Consider the following 14,418-nt stretch of genomic DNA (forward strand, 5'->3'; position numbering starts at 1 on the left):
ATCACATTACATCACCATCATCAGAATCTCCTGTAACATGGACACAATCACATTACATCACCATCAGAATCTCCTGGAACATGGACACAATCACATTACATCACCATCGGAATCTCCTGGAACATGGACACAATCACATTACATCACAATTAGAAACTCCTGGAACATGGACACAATCACATTACCATCAGAATTATCCTGTAACATGGACACAATCACATTACATCACCATCCGAATCTCCTGTAACATGGACACAATCACATTACATCACCATCTTCAGAATCTCCTGGATCATGAACACAATCACATTACCATCAGAATCTCATGTAAAATGGACACAATCACATTACATCACCATCAGAATCTCCTGGAACATGAACCCAATCACATTACATCACCATCGGAATCTCCTGGAACATGGACACAATCACATTACATCACCATCAGAATCTCCTGGAACATGGACACAATCACATTACATCACCATCAGAATCTCCTGGAACATGGACACAATCACATTACCATCAGAATCTCCTGTAACATGGTCACAATCACATTACATTCCCATCAGTACTGTATGGGGCCATAAACAAACAAGAAACCGCACACCCAGGGGCAGCGTTTCTGGTGGGCGGAGACTAACGCGGGGAGACTTAAAACCGTTCTACCAACAAGTCTACTGTGGCACTAGGGCCGATAAAACTCGAGACCACTTTTATTCTACCCACAGAAACGCATGAAAGGCCCTCGCTCGCCCTCCCTTCAGCAAATCAGACCTTGACTCCATCTTCCTGCTTACAAACGAAAGCTCAAACAGGAAGTACCAGTGAAGCGCTCAATACGGAAGTGAGGCTACAAGACTGTTCTGCTAGTATAGACCGGGATATGTTCCGGAATTCATCCGAAGGAGTTTACCAAATCAGTACCGGACTTCATCAATAAGTGCATTGACATTGTCCCCACAGTGACTATACGAACGTATCCAAACCAAAAACAATGGATTACTATATAATAATACTATAAGCCATTTAGCAGACGCTTTTATCCAAAGCGACTTAGTCAAGTGTGCCTTTTTTAACCCTGGAATACCAGGGCGTGTTCTTAGAGCATGCGCAGACCAGCTGGCAAGTGTCTTCAGGGACATTTTCAATCTCTCCTTGTCCCAGTCGGTAATCCCAACATGTTTCAAGCTGATCACCATCATCCCTGTTCCCAAGAAGTCCAAGGTAACCTGCCTAAATGACCATCGCCCTGTAGCTCTCACCTCTGTATTTATGAAATGCTTTGAAAGGCTGCTTGTGGCTCACATCAATACAATCATCCTAGACACCCCGGATCCACTCCAATTTGCATACCGCCTCAGCAGATCAACAGATGACGCAATCTCTATTGCACTCCACACTGCCCTCTCCCACCTGGACAAGAGGAACACCAATGTGATGTTGTTGTTTATTGACTCAGTTCAGCGTTCAACACCATAGCGCCCTCCAAGCTCATCACTAAGCACAGGACTCTGACTTTGAACAACTCTCTCTGCAACTGGAACCTGACCTTTCTGACGGGCCGCCCCCCCAGGTGGTGAGGGTAGGCAACAACACCTCCGCCGCGCTGACTCTCAACACGGGGGCCCCCTCAGGGGTGAGTGCTTAGTCCCCTCCTGTACTCCCTGTTCACCCACGACTGTGTGGCCACGCACTACTCCAACGCCATCATTAAGTTTGCTGACGACAGCGGTGGTAGGCCTGATCACCGACGACGATGAGACAGCCTATAGGGAGGAGGTCAGAGACCTGGCAGTGTGGTGCCGGAGCAACAACCTCTCCCTCAACGTCAATAAGACCAAGGAGCTGATCATGGACTACAGGAGAAAGAGGGGAGAGCACGCCCCCATCCACATCGACAGGGCTGTAGTGGAGCGGGTCGAGAGCTTCATGTTCCTTGGCGTCCAGATCACTAAGGACTTAACATGGTCCATACACACCCGCGCAGTCGTGAAGAGGGACGGCAGCGCCTCTTCCCCCTCAGGAGGCTGAAAAGATTTGGCATGGGCCCTCAGATCCTCAAAAGGTGTGTGTGTGTGTGTGTGTGTGTGTGTGTGTGTGTGTGTGTGTGTGTATGTGTCTCACCCTGAGGAAATATCTCATGTTCTTGTTGTGGAAGTCTCCAGGAGGTAGTAACAGATAGAGCAGCACCTCACACAGATCCCTCAGGAACCCTGACACACAGAGACAGACAGAGAAGTCAGCATCTGAATGTGAACCTTATGATAAACCCACAGAGGTAAAAACCTGGAGCAGACGCACACCCACATCTTTTTTGTAGAGGTGCTGACTAACGGAGAGTAAACAGTAGAAAAAGAAAGTTGCACACGATATATATGCTCCCAACAATTTAATGGGAAAACTTCATTACTAACGTTTCGGCTGACCCTGAAGAAAGCGCTGCGTTGCCAACCGTTGGTTATAAGGTTTACCCCATTGTCTTTCATCCGATGGTGTCATTCTAACGCAACAAGCGTCTCCAGGAGCCATCTGTCTAGCAAACCGTGGAACTCATCCCTACAAATCTAGATTTTGCTCATCTGCCTAACACTAGTTGCCAGGACTATCATAGCTATGGAATGCCGTCAGACTGTTGCACTGGCTATTGGCTGCTACAGCAAACCATGTTCGATCAGCAGAGGAAACTTGTTCCCAGTCAGCAGCCCAGTACCAGTTTGTTTGAATCGCCATTACTGTAGCTAGTCTGCCAGCTTGCTGATGAAGTTGTAATGCACCAAAGTTATGGGGTTGTTCTCAGAAATCAGTATGTATCCGTCCCTGATAGCTGGCACTGGTGACTCGCTACGTTTGTCATTATACCCTGATGAAGACAGCTTGTCTGTCGAAACGTTTTTTCCAAGTGTTTTACTCAGTTCGCCAGCACCTCGCCTAAATAGGTGTGCGTTTCTTTCGCCTCTATGTGACTCGCTACGTTGTAACATTTGGCCAACACGAAGTCGCAGCTAGCGCAGTCAGCTGCTGCAGAACTCGGTGCACTAAACACAGCAGAACAGAAACTGTCTTATCATAAAACGTATTAATTGTGATATAGCTAGAATTTTACTACACTATGTAGCTACCTTGAGGGAGTATTTATTCAGCATTGAGTGTGTGAACTGGCGTCGGGTTAGCATCGCTTTCGTTTCATATGGCTCCCGAGTGGCGCAGCGGTCTAAGGCACTGCATCTCAGTGCTTGAGGCGTCACTACAGACCCCCTGGTTCGATTCCAGGCTGTATCACAACCGGCCGTGATTGGGTGTCCCATAGGGCGGCGCAAAATTGGCCCAGCATCGCCCGGGTTTGGCCGGTGTAGGCCGTCATTGTAAATAAGAATTTGTTCTTAACTGACTTACCTAGTTAAATAAAGGTTAAATAAAAAATAAACAAAAAATATGGAGACTGGCTCAGCTAGCAAGCAAAATAGTTAGCTAGCTAGCCAATTTTCATGCACATTTCGAATTTCACAATACTGATTCTACAACCACAATACTCCTTAGCTAGATGTAGAATTAGGTAGTTAAGACTTAAAAGAAAATGTCAAAATTAGCTACAGGTTTATAGTTTTTGTAAGATAAACTCTGACCTTATAACATCCGAAAATGTTACTGACAGCGTATTGTAGCCAAACTACTATTTTGATCTATCCCATGAGTGTTTGCGAGTTATCAGACAGATCATTGCAGACGGCGTTGTGCTATCTGACGTGAGACGGTGAGGTTTACCCATTAAATCCTTGGGCGCATATAGAGTGTGGGACTTTCTTTCTATTTAAAACACACAGAGGCTCAAAGGTGTTTCAACTGCCGAGGTGCAGCGTGTGAACCTTTCTCGTTCTTCAGGGTGTGTGTGTGTGTGTACCTTCTTCATCCTTCAGGGAGGTGCAGACCACGTCTCTACAGATGTTCCTCTCCATCTCCACCTCCGCCTCAAAGAACGACTCCACCATCTCCTCCGACAAGTCCCCTAGAAACACACCACCACCATGATCATAAACATCACCACCACCACCATCTTCATAATTATCCACATCATCATCATGTCTGATAGAGAAAGAGAGTGTGTGTGTGTCTCTGTCTGTGTGTCTGTCTGTGTGTGTGTCTGTGTGTGTGTGTGTGTGTGTGTGTGTCTGTGTGTGTGTGTCTGAGTGTGTGTGTGTGTCTGTGTGTCTGTCTGAGTGTGTGTGTGTGTGTGTGTGTGTGTGTCTGTGTGTCTGTGTGTGTGTGTGTGTCTGAGTGTGTGTGTCTGTCTGTGTGTGTGTCTGAGTGTGTGTGTGTGTGTGTGTGTCTGTGTGTGTGTCTGAGTGTGTGTCTCTGTCTGAGTGTGTGTGTGTCTGTATGTGTGTCTGTCTGAGTGTGTGTGTGTCTGTGTGTCTGTCTGAGTGTGTGTGTGTGTGTGTGTGTCTGTGTGTGTGTGTGTCTGTGTGTCTGTCTGAGTGTGTGTGTGTCTGTGTGTCTGTCTGAGTGTGTGTGTGTGTGTCTGTGTGTGTGTCTGTCTGAGTGTGTGTGTCTGTGTGTGTGTCTGTCCTTACTCTGTTTATTGTCTTCCCTGCCCTCCAGTCTGTCTTGGGCCTTTCTGAAGACTCGAAGGTGAGTAGCGAAGTCATCCACCAGTCTGGTGGTCAAATAAGGCTGCCAGTCTACATCTTTAGACCTGTATAACCGTGTGGTAAAACAGTAGTAATACACTCGTTATAGAGTAGTAATAGACTAGTTATGACGCAGTAATAAGAGTAGTAATAGACTAGTTAAAAAGCAGAAATAGACTAGTTATAATGCAGTAATAGAGTAGTTATAATACAGTAATAGAGTAGTTATAATGCAGTAAGACTAGTTATAATGCAGCAAAAGAGCAGTAATAGACTAGTTATAAAGCAGTAATAGACTAGTTATAATGCAGTAATAGAGTGGTAATAGACTAGTTATAATGCAGTAATAGACTAGTTATAATGCAGTAATAGAGTAGTAATAGACTAGTTATAATGCAGTAATAGTGGTAATAGACTAGTTATAATGCAGTAATAGAGTGTAATAGACTAGTTATAATGTAGTAATAGACTAGTTATAATGTAGTAATAGACTAGTTATAATGTAGTAATAGACTAGTTATAAAGCAGTAATAGGCTACTTATAATGCAGTATTATAATGTAGTAATAGACTAGTTATAATGTAGTAATAGACTAGTTATAATGCAGCAAAAGAGCAGTAATAGACTAGTTATAAAGCAGTAATAGACTAGTTATAATGCAGTAATAGAGTGGTAATAGACTAGTTATAATGCAGTAATAGACTAGTTATAATGCAGTAATAGACTAGTTATAATGCAGTAATAGAGTAGTAATAGACTAGTTATAATATAATGCAGTAATAGAGTGGTAATAGACTAGTTATAATGTAGTAATAGACTAGTTATAATGTAGTAATAGACTAGTTATAAAGCAGTAATAGGCTACTTATAATGCAGTATTATAATGTAGTAATAGACTAGTTATAATGTAGTAATAGACTAGTTATAATGTAGTAATAGACTAGTTATAAAGCAGTAATAGACTAGTTATAAAGCAGTAATAGGCTACTTATAATGCAGTATTATAATGTAGTAATAGACTAGTTATAATGTAGTAATAGCCTAGTTATAATGTAGTAAGACTAGTTATAATGTAGTAATAGTGGTAATAGACTAGTTATAAAGCAGTAATAGACTAGTTATAAAGCAGTAATAGACTAGTTATAAAGCAGTAATAGACTAGTTATAAAGCAGTAATAGACTAGTTATAATGCAGTAATAGACTAGTTATAAAGCAGTAATAGACTAGTTATAAAGCAGTAATAGACTAGTTATAAAGCAGTAATAGACTAGTTATAAAGCAGTAATAGGCTACTTATAAAGCAGTAATAGACTAGTTATAATGTAGTAATAGACTACTTATAATGCAGTATTATAATGAAGTAATAGAGTGGTAATAGAATATTACCGTGTAGAGAACTGGACCAGAGCGTTCTGGACAGTCTGTCTGATTTCCAGCAGAAAAGACTCATCCTCACTCAGAGCGTAATACCAGTACTGGATATAATCTCTCAATGCAAACAGGATGACCTGGAGAGGGGGAGGAGGGAGGGAGAGAGAGAGAAACAGGCCAGTCATCATTGTTGCTGTGAACTCCATGTTCATCGTACCTGAGGAAGTGGGAACTCAAAACACTTAGCTAGATTGCTGACTCTAAATATTATATTGTTTGTAGATAGCCAGGATAATAGGCTAATTGATGAATCTATCAGTAAATGTAGGCTAATGTCCTACAACAACTTTCCAGCGCTAGGCCTAGGCTACTTGATGTAGCCTAGGTCCCCTGTAGCTCAGTTGGTAGAGCATGGCGTTTGCAACGCCAGGGTTGTGGGTTCGTTTCCCACGGGGGGGCCAGTATAAAAACATGTATACACTCACTAACTGTAAGTCTCTCTGGATAAGAGCGTCTGCTAAATGACGTAAATGTAAATGTAATGTAAATGTAGGCCTATTCACTGCAAATGGCGCGCTTCACTCGGCTATGGAGGCGGATCAAAACCATACTAACTACAGCCTACTCCGGTTGTAAAGTGGTGCCATTAACTCAATATTAAGAGGTGAGAAATACTTTATATACTCACAGAAAGCTGTGACTCTCCTCTCTAACTACAACAGTAGTTGATCCTGGAAAGACAGCACTGCAGTAGATAGCGGCCGTTTTACTGGCTCCTGAAATTCTGCTATTTTATAATAATAATAATAATAATAATATGCCATTTAGCAGACGCTTTTATCCAAAGCGACTTACAGTCATGCGTGCATACATTTTTTTTTTGTGTATGGGTGGTCCCGGGGATCGAACCCACTACCTTGGCGTTACAAGCGCCGTGCTCTACCAGCTGAGCTACAGATATGCTGATCTTAAAGGAAAACTCATATTTTGGTATTTGTTTCATTAGTCCATTGTTGATATAGTCCCAAAATGTTTTGCATGTCAGCAATCAAGTTTGAAATACATATAACTTTCAAAATTCAGACATAAAGCATTTTGCATTATATGATGCAAACTGCACCATGCCTTCTGTTCTGTTGGAGAATGTGCAGTCACTGGAAAAAAAAAAAAAACTGGATGAACTCCGAGACTATCCTATCAACGGGACCTGAAGAACTGTAATATTCTATGATTCTCGTAGTCATGGCTGAACAAGGCCATGGATAATATACATCCGTTTCTTCATGCATTGTCTAGACCAGACGGCAGCCTCGGGTAAGACTAAAGGGGGAGGGGTGTGTCTTTGTTAAGAGCAGCTGGTGCACGATCTCTAATGTTAAGGAAGTTTCACGTTTTTGCTTGTTAAAATACCTCATGATAAAGCTGCACACCGTATTATTTACCAAGAGTTTTCAGCTATATATTTTTTCGTAACTGTCCATTTACCACCACAAACCGATTATGGCACTCAACAAGCTGTATAGACGGGTTGGTTGTTTATTAACAAAACCGACGCGTGCACAACTATGGGGCAAAACAGACGGGGGTTGGCTTAGATTGTTGACAACATGTAAGCTATATTTTGTCACCATTGTTTATTGAAAACATAAATAAATGTGCTGAATTAGCCCTTGTTGTCTCTCAAATAGATTGTTAGTTGTTGGTTAGCTAGCTAGCAAGCAAATATATTGCCATATTAGCATTGACATGAAATCAGTTAAAACACCTCAAAACAAGACATTGTATCAAGAACAAGATGAAACGAGCTGAAACGAGCCACTTATGATTCCCCAAATGGCGGTTTCTTGTCATTATTGGTAGCAATCTGGCAATCCAGAATCACAACAACATGCTGACTTCAGCCCCATGGAAGCGCCAACATCATTTTTGTGAAGTTGGAAGCTAACCCATCCATAGGGTGTTAAAGTGGAAGGGAAACACTAGGCTTTAGAACACCAGCTAACTGTAACTGTAAATCTAGCCCATCTATAGGGCTTTAAGCAAACAGGAAAATACACATCCAGAGGAGGCGCTTCTCGTGGCAGGTGATTTTAAGACAAGGAAACTGAAATCCGTTTTACCTCATTTTTACCAGCATGTCAACAGTGCAAGTATAGGTGACAAAACTCTAGATCACACCTTTACTCCACACACAGAAATGCATATCCCTTGCCCTCCCTTTGGAAAATCTGACCATAACTCTATCCTCCTGGTTACAAGCAAAAACTCAAAACAGGAAGTACCAGTGACGAGCTCAATACGGAAGTGGTCCAATGAAGCGGATGCTAAACTACAGGACTGTTTCACAGACTGGAATATGTTCCAGGATTCATCCGATAACACTGAGGAGTTTACTACATCAGTCACCGGCTACATTAATAAGGGTATCCACAACGTCGTCCCCACAGTGAACGTACGTACATATCCCAACCAGAAGTCATGGATTACAGGCAACATCCGCACTGAGCTGAAGGCTAGAGCTACCACTTTCAAGGAGCGGGACACCAATCTGGATGCTTATAAGAAATCTCACTATGACCTCCGACGAGCTATCAAACAAGCAAAGCATCAATACAGGACTAAGATTTAATCCTACTACGCCGGCTCTGACAATTGTCGGATGTGGCAGGGTTTGCAAACTATCAGGGATTACAAAGAAAAACCCAGCCGGGAGCTGCCCAGTGACACGAGCCTACCAGATGAGCTTAATGCCTTCTATGCTCACTTCGAGGCAAGCAACACTGAACCAAGCATGAGAGCACCAGCTGTTCCAGACGACTATGTGATCTCGCTCTCCGTAGCCGATGTGAGTTAGACCTTTAAACAGCTTAACATTAACACGGACGCGGGGCCAGATGGAATACCAGTATTCACTGACATTTTCAACCTCTCCCTGACCCAGTCTGTAATAACTACATGTTTCAAGCAGACCATCATAGTCCCTGTGCCCAAGAACGCCAAGGTAACCTGTCTAAATGACTATCGCCCCGTAGCACTCACATCTGTAGCCATGAAATGCTTTGAAAGTACTCTCATCAACACCATAATCTCAGACACCCTGGACCCACTCATATTTGCATACCCCCCCCCCAACAGATCCACAGATGATGCAATCTTTATTGCACTCCACACTGCCCTCTCCCACCTGGATAAGATGAACACCTATGTGAGAATGACGTTCATTGACTACAGCTCAGCGTTCAACACCATAGTGACCTCCAAGCTCATCACAAAGCTCAGGACCCTGGGACTAAACACCTCCCTCTGCAACAGGATCCTGAACTTCCTGATAGGCCGCCCCAGGTGGTGAGGGTAGGCAACATTACATCAGCCACACTGACCCTCAACACGGGGGCCCCTCAGGGGTGTGTGCTTAGTCCCCTCCTGTATTCTCTGTTCACCCACGACTGCAACACCATTATTAAGTTTGCTGACGAAACGACAGTGGTAGGCCTGCTCACCATCGATGACGAGACAGCAGGGATCATCAACTAGAGTCAGCCGCGAGCAGATTTTTTCTTGAGCAGATGGTCGGGGGGCCGGAACATAATTACAAATAATTTGTAGACTGCAAATTGACCGCAAGAAGCCCAAACATATATAATATGACTAAAACAATCATTTCAAACCTTGCTTACATTTGTATATGATCACGTCGCTCTATAATGCGTGGGAATACTTGGGAACAGATTTCCAAAAAGTGTGGTGCCAGGACACCAACATTTCCCTCAACATCAGCAAGACAAAGAAGCTGAGCATGGACTACAGGAAACGGAGGGCCAAGCACCCCCCTATCCACATCGATGGGGCTGTAGTGGAGCGGGTCGAGAGCTTCAAGTTCATCGGTGTCCACATCACTAAGGATCTATCATGGTCTACACACACCAACCCAGTCGTGAAGAGGGCACGACAACGCCACTTCCCCCTCCGGAGGCTGAAAAGATTTGGCATGGGCCAGCAGATCCTCAAAAATGTCTACAGCTGCACCATTGAGAGCATCTTGACTGGCTGCATCACCATTTGATATGGCAACTGCTTGGCATCCGACCACAAGGCGTTAGCGGGTAGCCTAGTGCGTATTGCCGAGTACATCCCTGGGGCCGAGCTCCCTGCCATCCAGGACCTCTATAGCAGGCGGTGCAGACTCCAGCCACCCAGCCACTCTCTGTTTATTATCTATGCATAGTCACTTTAATAACTCTACCTACATGTACATATTACCTCAATTACCTCGACTAACCGGTGCCCCACAGTGACTCGGTACCGGTACCCCCTGTATATAGCCTCGCTATTGTTATTTTCCCACAATTGCATTTGCAGCAACGGTCATATGCTTGTGCTTCTCAGAATGCATCTCTCCCTCCTCCGTGCGCACAGTGGGGAGAGGGAGTGAGAGTCAGCAGCCGACAGCGAAACAGGGACAGGCAGGTACTTTCATAGCAGGAATCAACGTAACGCAATAAGGCTATTACTGTTGACCAAATAATGGTTTTAGAACAATCAATCTACAAGAACGGAGATCACCGTCGTAAGCAAAATGCTTTGGTAACAGAAAGGCAATGTCTGTGTCTTTTCGGTTTAACGTCCCAGCTCTACATCGAACCCACAGTGGCCATACAAAACTACAGAGGACCACACAATGGGACTCACACACACACACACACACGGACACACACACACACAGTGACATCTGTAGAGAGACAGTGAGGCTGCGGATCCAGGCAGGTCGTGATCTAATTAGGCTACTTAATGACACGTCCTCACTTTATCTGGCTGCCATATAAACTAACTTTAGTGGACACATTTCAGTAATACAGTGCTGTGACAAAGTATTTGTCCCCTTTCTAATTTTCTCTACTTTTGCATATTTGTGATACCTTTAGATCTTCAACCAAAATCAGATAAAGGGAACCTTATTGAACAAATAACACAACAATGACATAGTTATTTCATTTATTTCATAAACAAAGTTATGCAACACCCAATTCCCCTGTGTGAAAAAGTAATTGCCCCCTTACACTCAATAACTGGTTGTGCCACCTTTCGCTGCAATGACTCCAACCAAATGCTTCCTGTAGTTGTTGATCAGTCTCTCACGTCGCTGTGGAGGAATTTTGGCCCACTCTTCCATGCAGAACTGCTTTAACTCAGTGACGTGTTTTTTCAAGCATGAACTTCTTGTCTCAAGTCCTGCCACATATCAATTGGGATTAGGTCTGGACTTCGACTAGGCCTTTCCAAAACTTCAAATGTGTTGCTTTTTAGCCATTTTCATGTGGACTTGATTGTGTGTTTTGGATCATTGTCTTGCCGCATGACCCAGCTGCGCTTCAGCTTCAGCTCACAGACGGATGGCCTGACATTCTCCTGTAAAATTCTCTGATACAGTCATGGTTCCTTCTATTAAGGCAAGTGGTCCAGGTACTGAGGCAGCAAAGCATCCCCAAACCATCGCACTACCACCAGCATGCTCGACCCTTGGTATAAGGTTCTTACTATGGAATGCAGTGTTTGGTTTTCGCCAGGCACAATGGGACACTTATTGTCCAAAAAGTTATACTTTTGACTCATCTGTCCGTAGAACATTCCAAGAGTCTTGATGACCATCCAGGTGCTTCCAGGTGCTTTTTGACAAACTTGAGGCAACTTTTTGGACGAGATGGGTCCAATTATGTCCGGCGAAAAGTATTCAACCCGAGTCATCAAGATAGTGTTTTTTTTTTTTTTTTTATGAATGTTTTACTAATGTTATAATTTTTCTTCCACTTTGACATTACAGTATTTCTTGTAGATCGTTGACAAAAAAATTACAATTAAATCAATTTTAATCCCACTTTGTAACAACAAAATGTGGAAAAAGCCAAGGGGTGTGTATACTTTCTGAAGGCACAGTAGTTGAAGACTGAAACAGGTGACTTGGTCATAGTTGGATAGATTGATTCAGCTGAAAAAGCAGAGTTGATTTTCAGAAGAAGAAGCTAGTAAGCAGAAAGTATCTATCATCACTGTGTTCCCTCTCGGTTTGGTTCATCCTTCTGTTCTGTCACTAACCTGTTGCAGAGGCTCGTCTATGTAGTTGGAGCCAGTCAGTCTCCTGTCTATCTTTATAGGCTTCGGAGCCAACCTCAGCTCATCCAACGTCTGGGAGAGGGAGGGAGAGGGGAGACGGGAGAGAGAGAGAGGGAGAGGGGAGACGGGAGAGAGAGAGAGGGAGAAAGGGAGATGTTGAGAGCGAGGAGGGGGAGGGGGTGGAAGAGAGAGAGAGAGAAAGAGATAGCCATTATTTATTTATTTGTGTGTGTGTGTGTGTGTGTGTGTGTGTCTGCGCGCACGCGTGTGGATGTGTGTGTGTCCTACCTTCAGTATACCCGTTTGCGTGGCCGGAAGGTAGGAGTGTTCACACTTCTCTAGATGTCTCTCTGAGTTGGTCTTCCCAAACAACAGAGTGACCGCAAAACCACTGGTGATGAGAGGAGAGGGAAAGGTGAGGGGGAGGAAGAGGAGAAGAAAGGTGAGGAGAGGAGGGAGAGGTGAGGTGAGGAGAAAGGGTGAGGTGTGGAGAGGAGAGGAGAGGAGAGGAGAGGAGAGGAGAGGAGAGGAGAGGAGAGGAGAGGAGAGGAGAGGAGAGGAGAGGAGAGGAGAGGAGAGGAGAGGAGAGGAGAGGAGAGGAGAGGAGAGAGGGAGAGGGAGAGGTGAGGAGAAAGGGTGAGGAGAGGAGAGGAGAGGAGAGGAGAGGAGAGGAGAGGAGAGGAGAGGAGAGGAGAGGAGAGGAGAGGAGAGGAGAGGAGAGGAGAGGAGAGGAGAGGAGAGGAGAGGAGAGGAGAGGAGTAGGGGTGAGGAGAGGAGAGAGGGAGAGGTGAGGAGAGGAGAGGAGAGGAGAGGAGAGAGGGAGAGGTGAGGAGAAAGGGAGAGGTGAGGAGAGAGGGAGAGGTGAGGAGAGAGGGAGAGGTGAGGAGAGGAGAGAGGTGAGGAGAGGAGAGAGGGAGCGGGAGAGGTGAGGTGAGGAGAGGAGAGAGGGAGAGGTGAGGAGAGAGGGGGAGAGGTGAGGAGAGGAGAGAGGTGAGGAGAGGAGAGAGGGGGAGAGGTGAGGAGAGGAGAGAGGGGGAGAGGTGAGGAGAGGAGAGAGGGGGAGAGGTGAGGAGAGGAGAGAGGGAGGGAGAGGAGAATAGAGGAGAGAGGGAGGGAGAGGAGAGAGGGAGATTTGAGGAGAGAGCAGAGAGGGAGAGATGAGGAGAGAGGGAGAGAGGGAGAGGTGAGGAGAGAGGGAGAGAGAGAGAGAGGGAGAGAGGAGAGGAGAGGAGAGGAGAGGAGAGGAGAGGAGAGGAGAGGAGAGGAGAGGAGAGGAGAGGAGAGGAGAGGAGAGGAGAGGTGAGGAGAAAAGTGAGGAGAGAGGGAGAGGTGAGGAGAGAGGGAGAGGTGAGGAGAGGAGAGAGGGAGAGGTGAGGAGGGGAGAGAGGGAGAGGTGAGGAGAGGATAGAGGGAGAGGTGAGGAGAGGAGAGAGGGAGAGGTGGGGAGAGGTGAGGAGAGGTGAGGAGAGGGAGAGGTGAGGAGAGGAGAGGTGAAAGGGGGGGAAAGGAGGAGAACATGTAAACCAGATTTCTAGATTACACAACAAAGACAGCCCATTTCATATGAACACATCTATAAATGACTTCATAACTTCAAACGTGTGGTACACACTTACCCTCCTACGAAGCAGCAGATATAGAAGGCCAGGTAGAAGATAGCGAAGGGTCCGAAAGTGACGAGGAACAGCACCACTCCTAGACCTCCCCATCCCCACACAGACAGACTGGCCTACAGGAAGAGACAGAGACTTTATTTCACTTTTTTGTTGATCTATTTCACTTTTTTGTTGATCTATTTCACTTTTTTTGGCAATGTAAACATATGTTTGCCATGCCAATAAAGCCCTTTGAATTGAATTGAGAGAAAGAGGGAGCGAGAGAGAGAGCGAGAGAGGGAGCGAGAGAGAGAGCGAGAAAGAGGGTTAACGTACAGCAACAAATCAGCACCAATATCACCCACCTAATTTGAAATTTTAGCTAAATAACACTAGAGAAAGTCAGATGGAGAGTGAGGGGGGGAGAGAGCATGATAGAGAGTTCCTCATCCTCATGTTTCCTGCTATTGTCAGAGCAGGAAACAGAGAAACTAACTGCTGACCTCACCACTAACGGCGTTAGCTCTCTCACTGCATCCTAACACAGTCTCACACAGCTTACAGGCTCACGCTAACAAGCTAACTGCTAATGCTAGCTCTCGCATTGCAACCTGTGACCCAGTCTCATGCTAACAAGCTAACTGCTAATGCTATGCTAGCTTTCTCCCTGCATCCTGACCTTGTCTCACACAGCCTACAGTGCAGGCTAACACTA

The 14,418-nt window shown here is 45.0% G+C and overlaps 1 protein-coding gene across 2 annotated transcripts in view; it reads right to left on the minus strand.

Annotated features, from left to right (window-relative positions):
• LOC311132809 (sorting nexin-13-like) overlaps positions 1–14,418 on the minus strand; it is a 49,715-nt gene that overhangs the window by 17,417 nt on the left and 17,880 nt on the right. For both annotated transcript variants that reach the window (XM_084166151.1, XM_084166150.1), the window contains exons 2-8: positions 13,725–13,837; positions 12,397–12,499; positions 12,091–12,180; positions 6,016–6,137; positions 4,572–4,693; positions 3,902–4,006; positions 2,128–2,216 (exon numbers count right to left, since the gene is read on the minus strand). In XM_084166151.1, coding sequence (XP_084022277.1) covers positions 2,128–2,216; positions 3,902–4,006; positions 4,572–4,693; positions 6,016–6,137; positions 12,091–12,180; positions 12,397–12,499; positions 13,725–13,837 — 744 coding nt within the window. The remainder of the gene's footprint in view (positions 1–2,127; positions 2,217–3,901; positions 4,007–4,571; positions 4,694–6,015; positions 6,138–12,090; positions 12,181–12,396; positions 12,500–13,724; positions 13,838–14,418) is intronic.

This window comes from Coregonus lavaretus, assembly GCF_964263955.1.
Source record: "Coregonus lavaretus genome assembly, chromosome: 7".
Taxonomy (NCBI): domain Eukaryota; kingdom Metazoa; phylum Chordata; class Actinopteri; order Salmoniformes; family Salmonidae; genus Coregonus; species Coregonus lavaretus.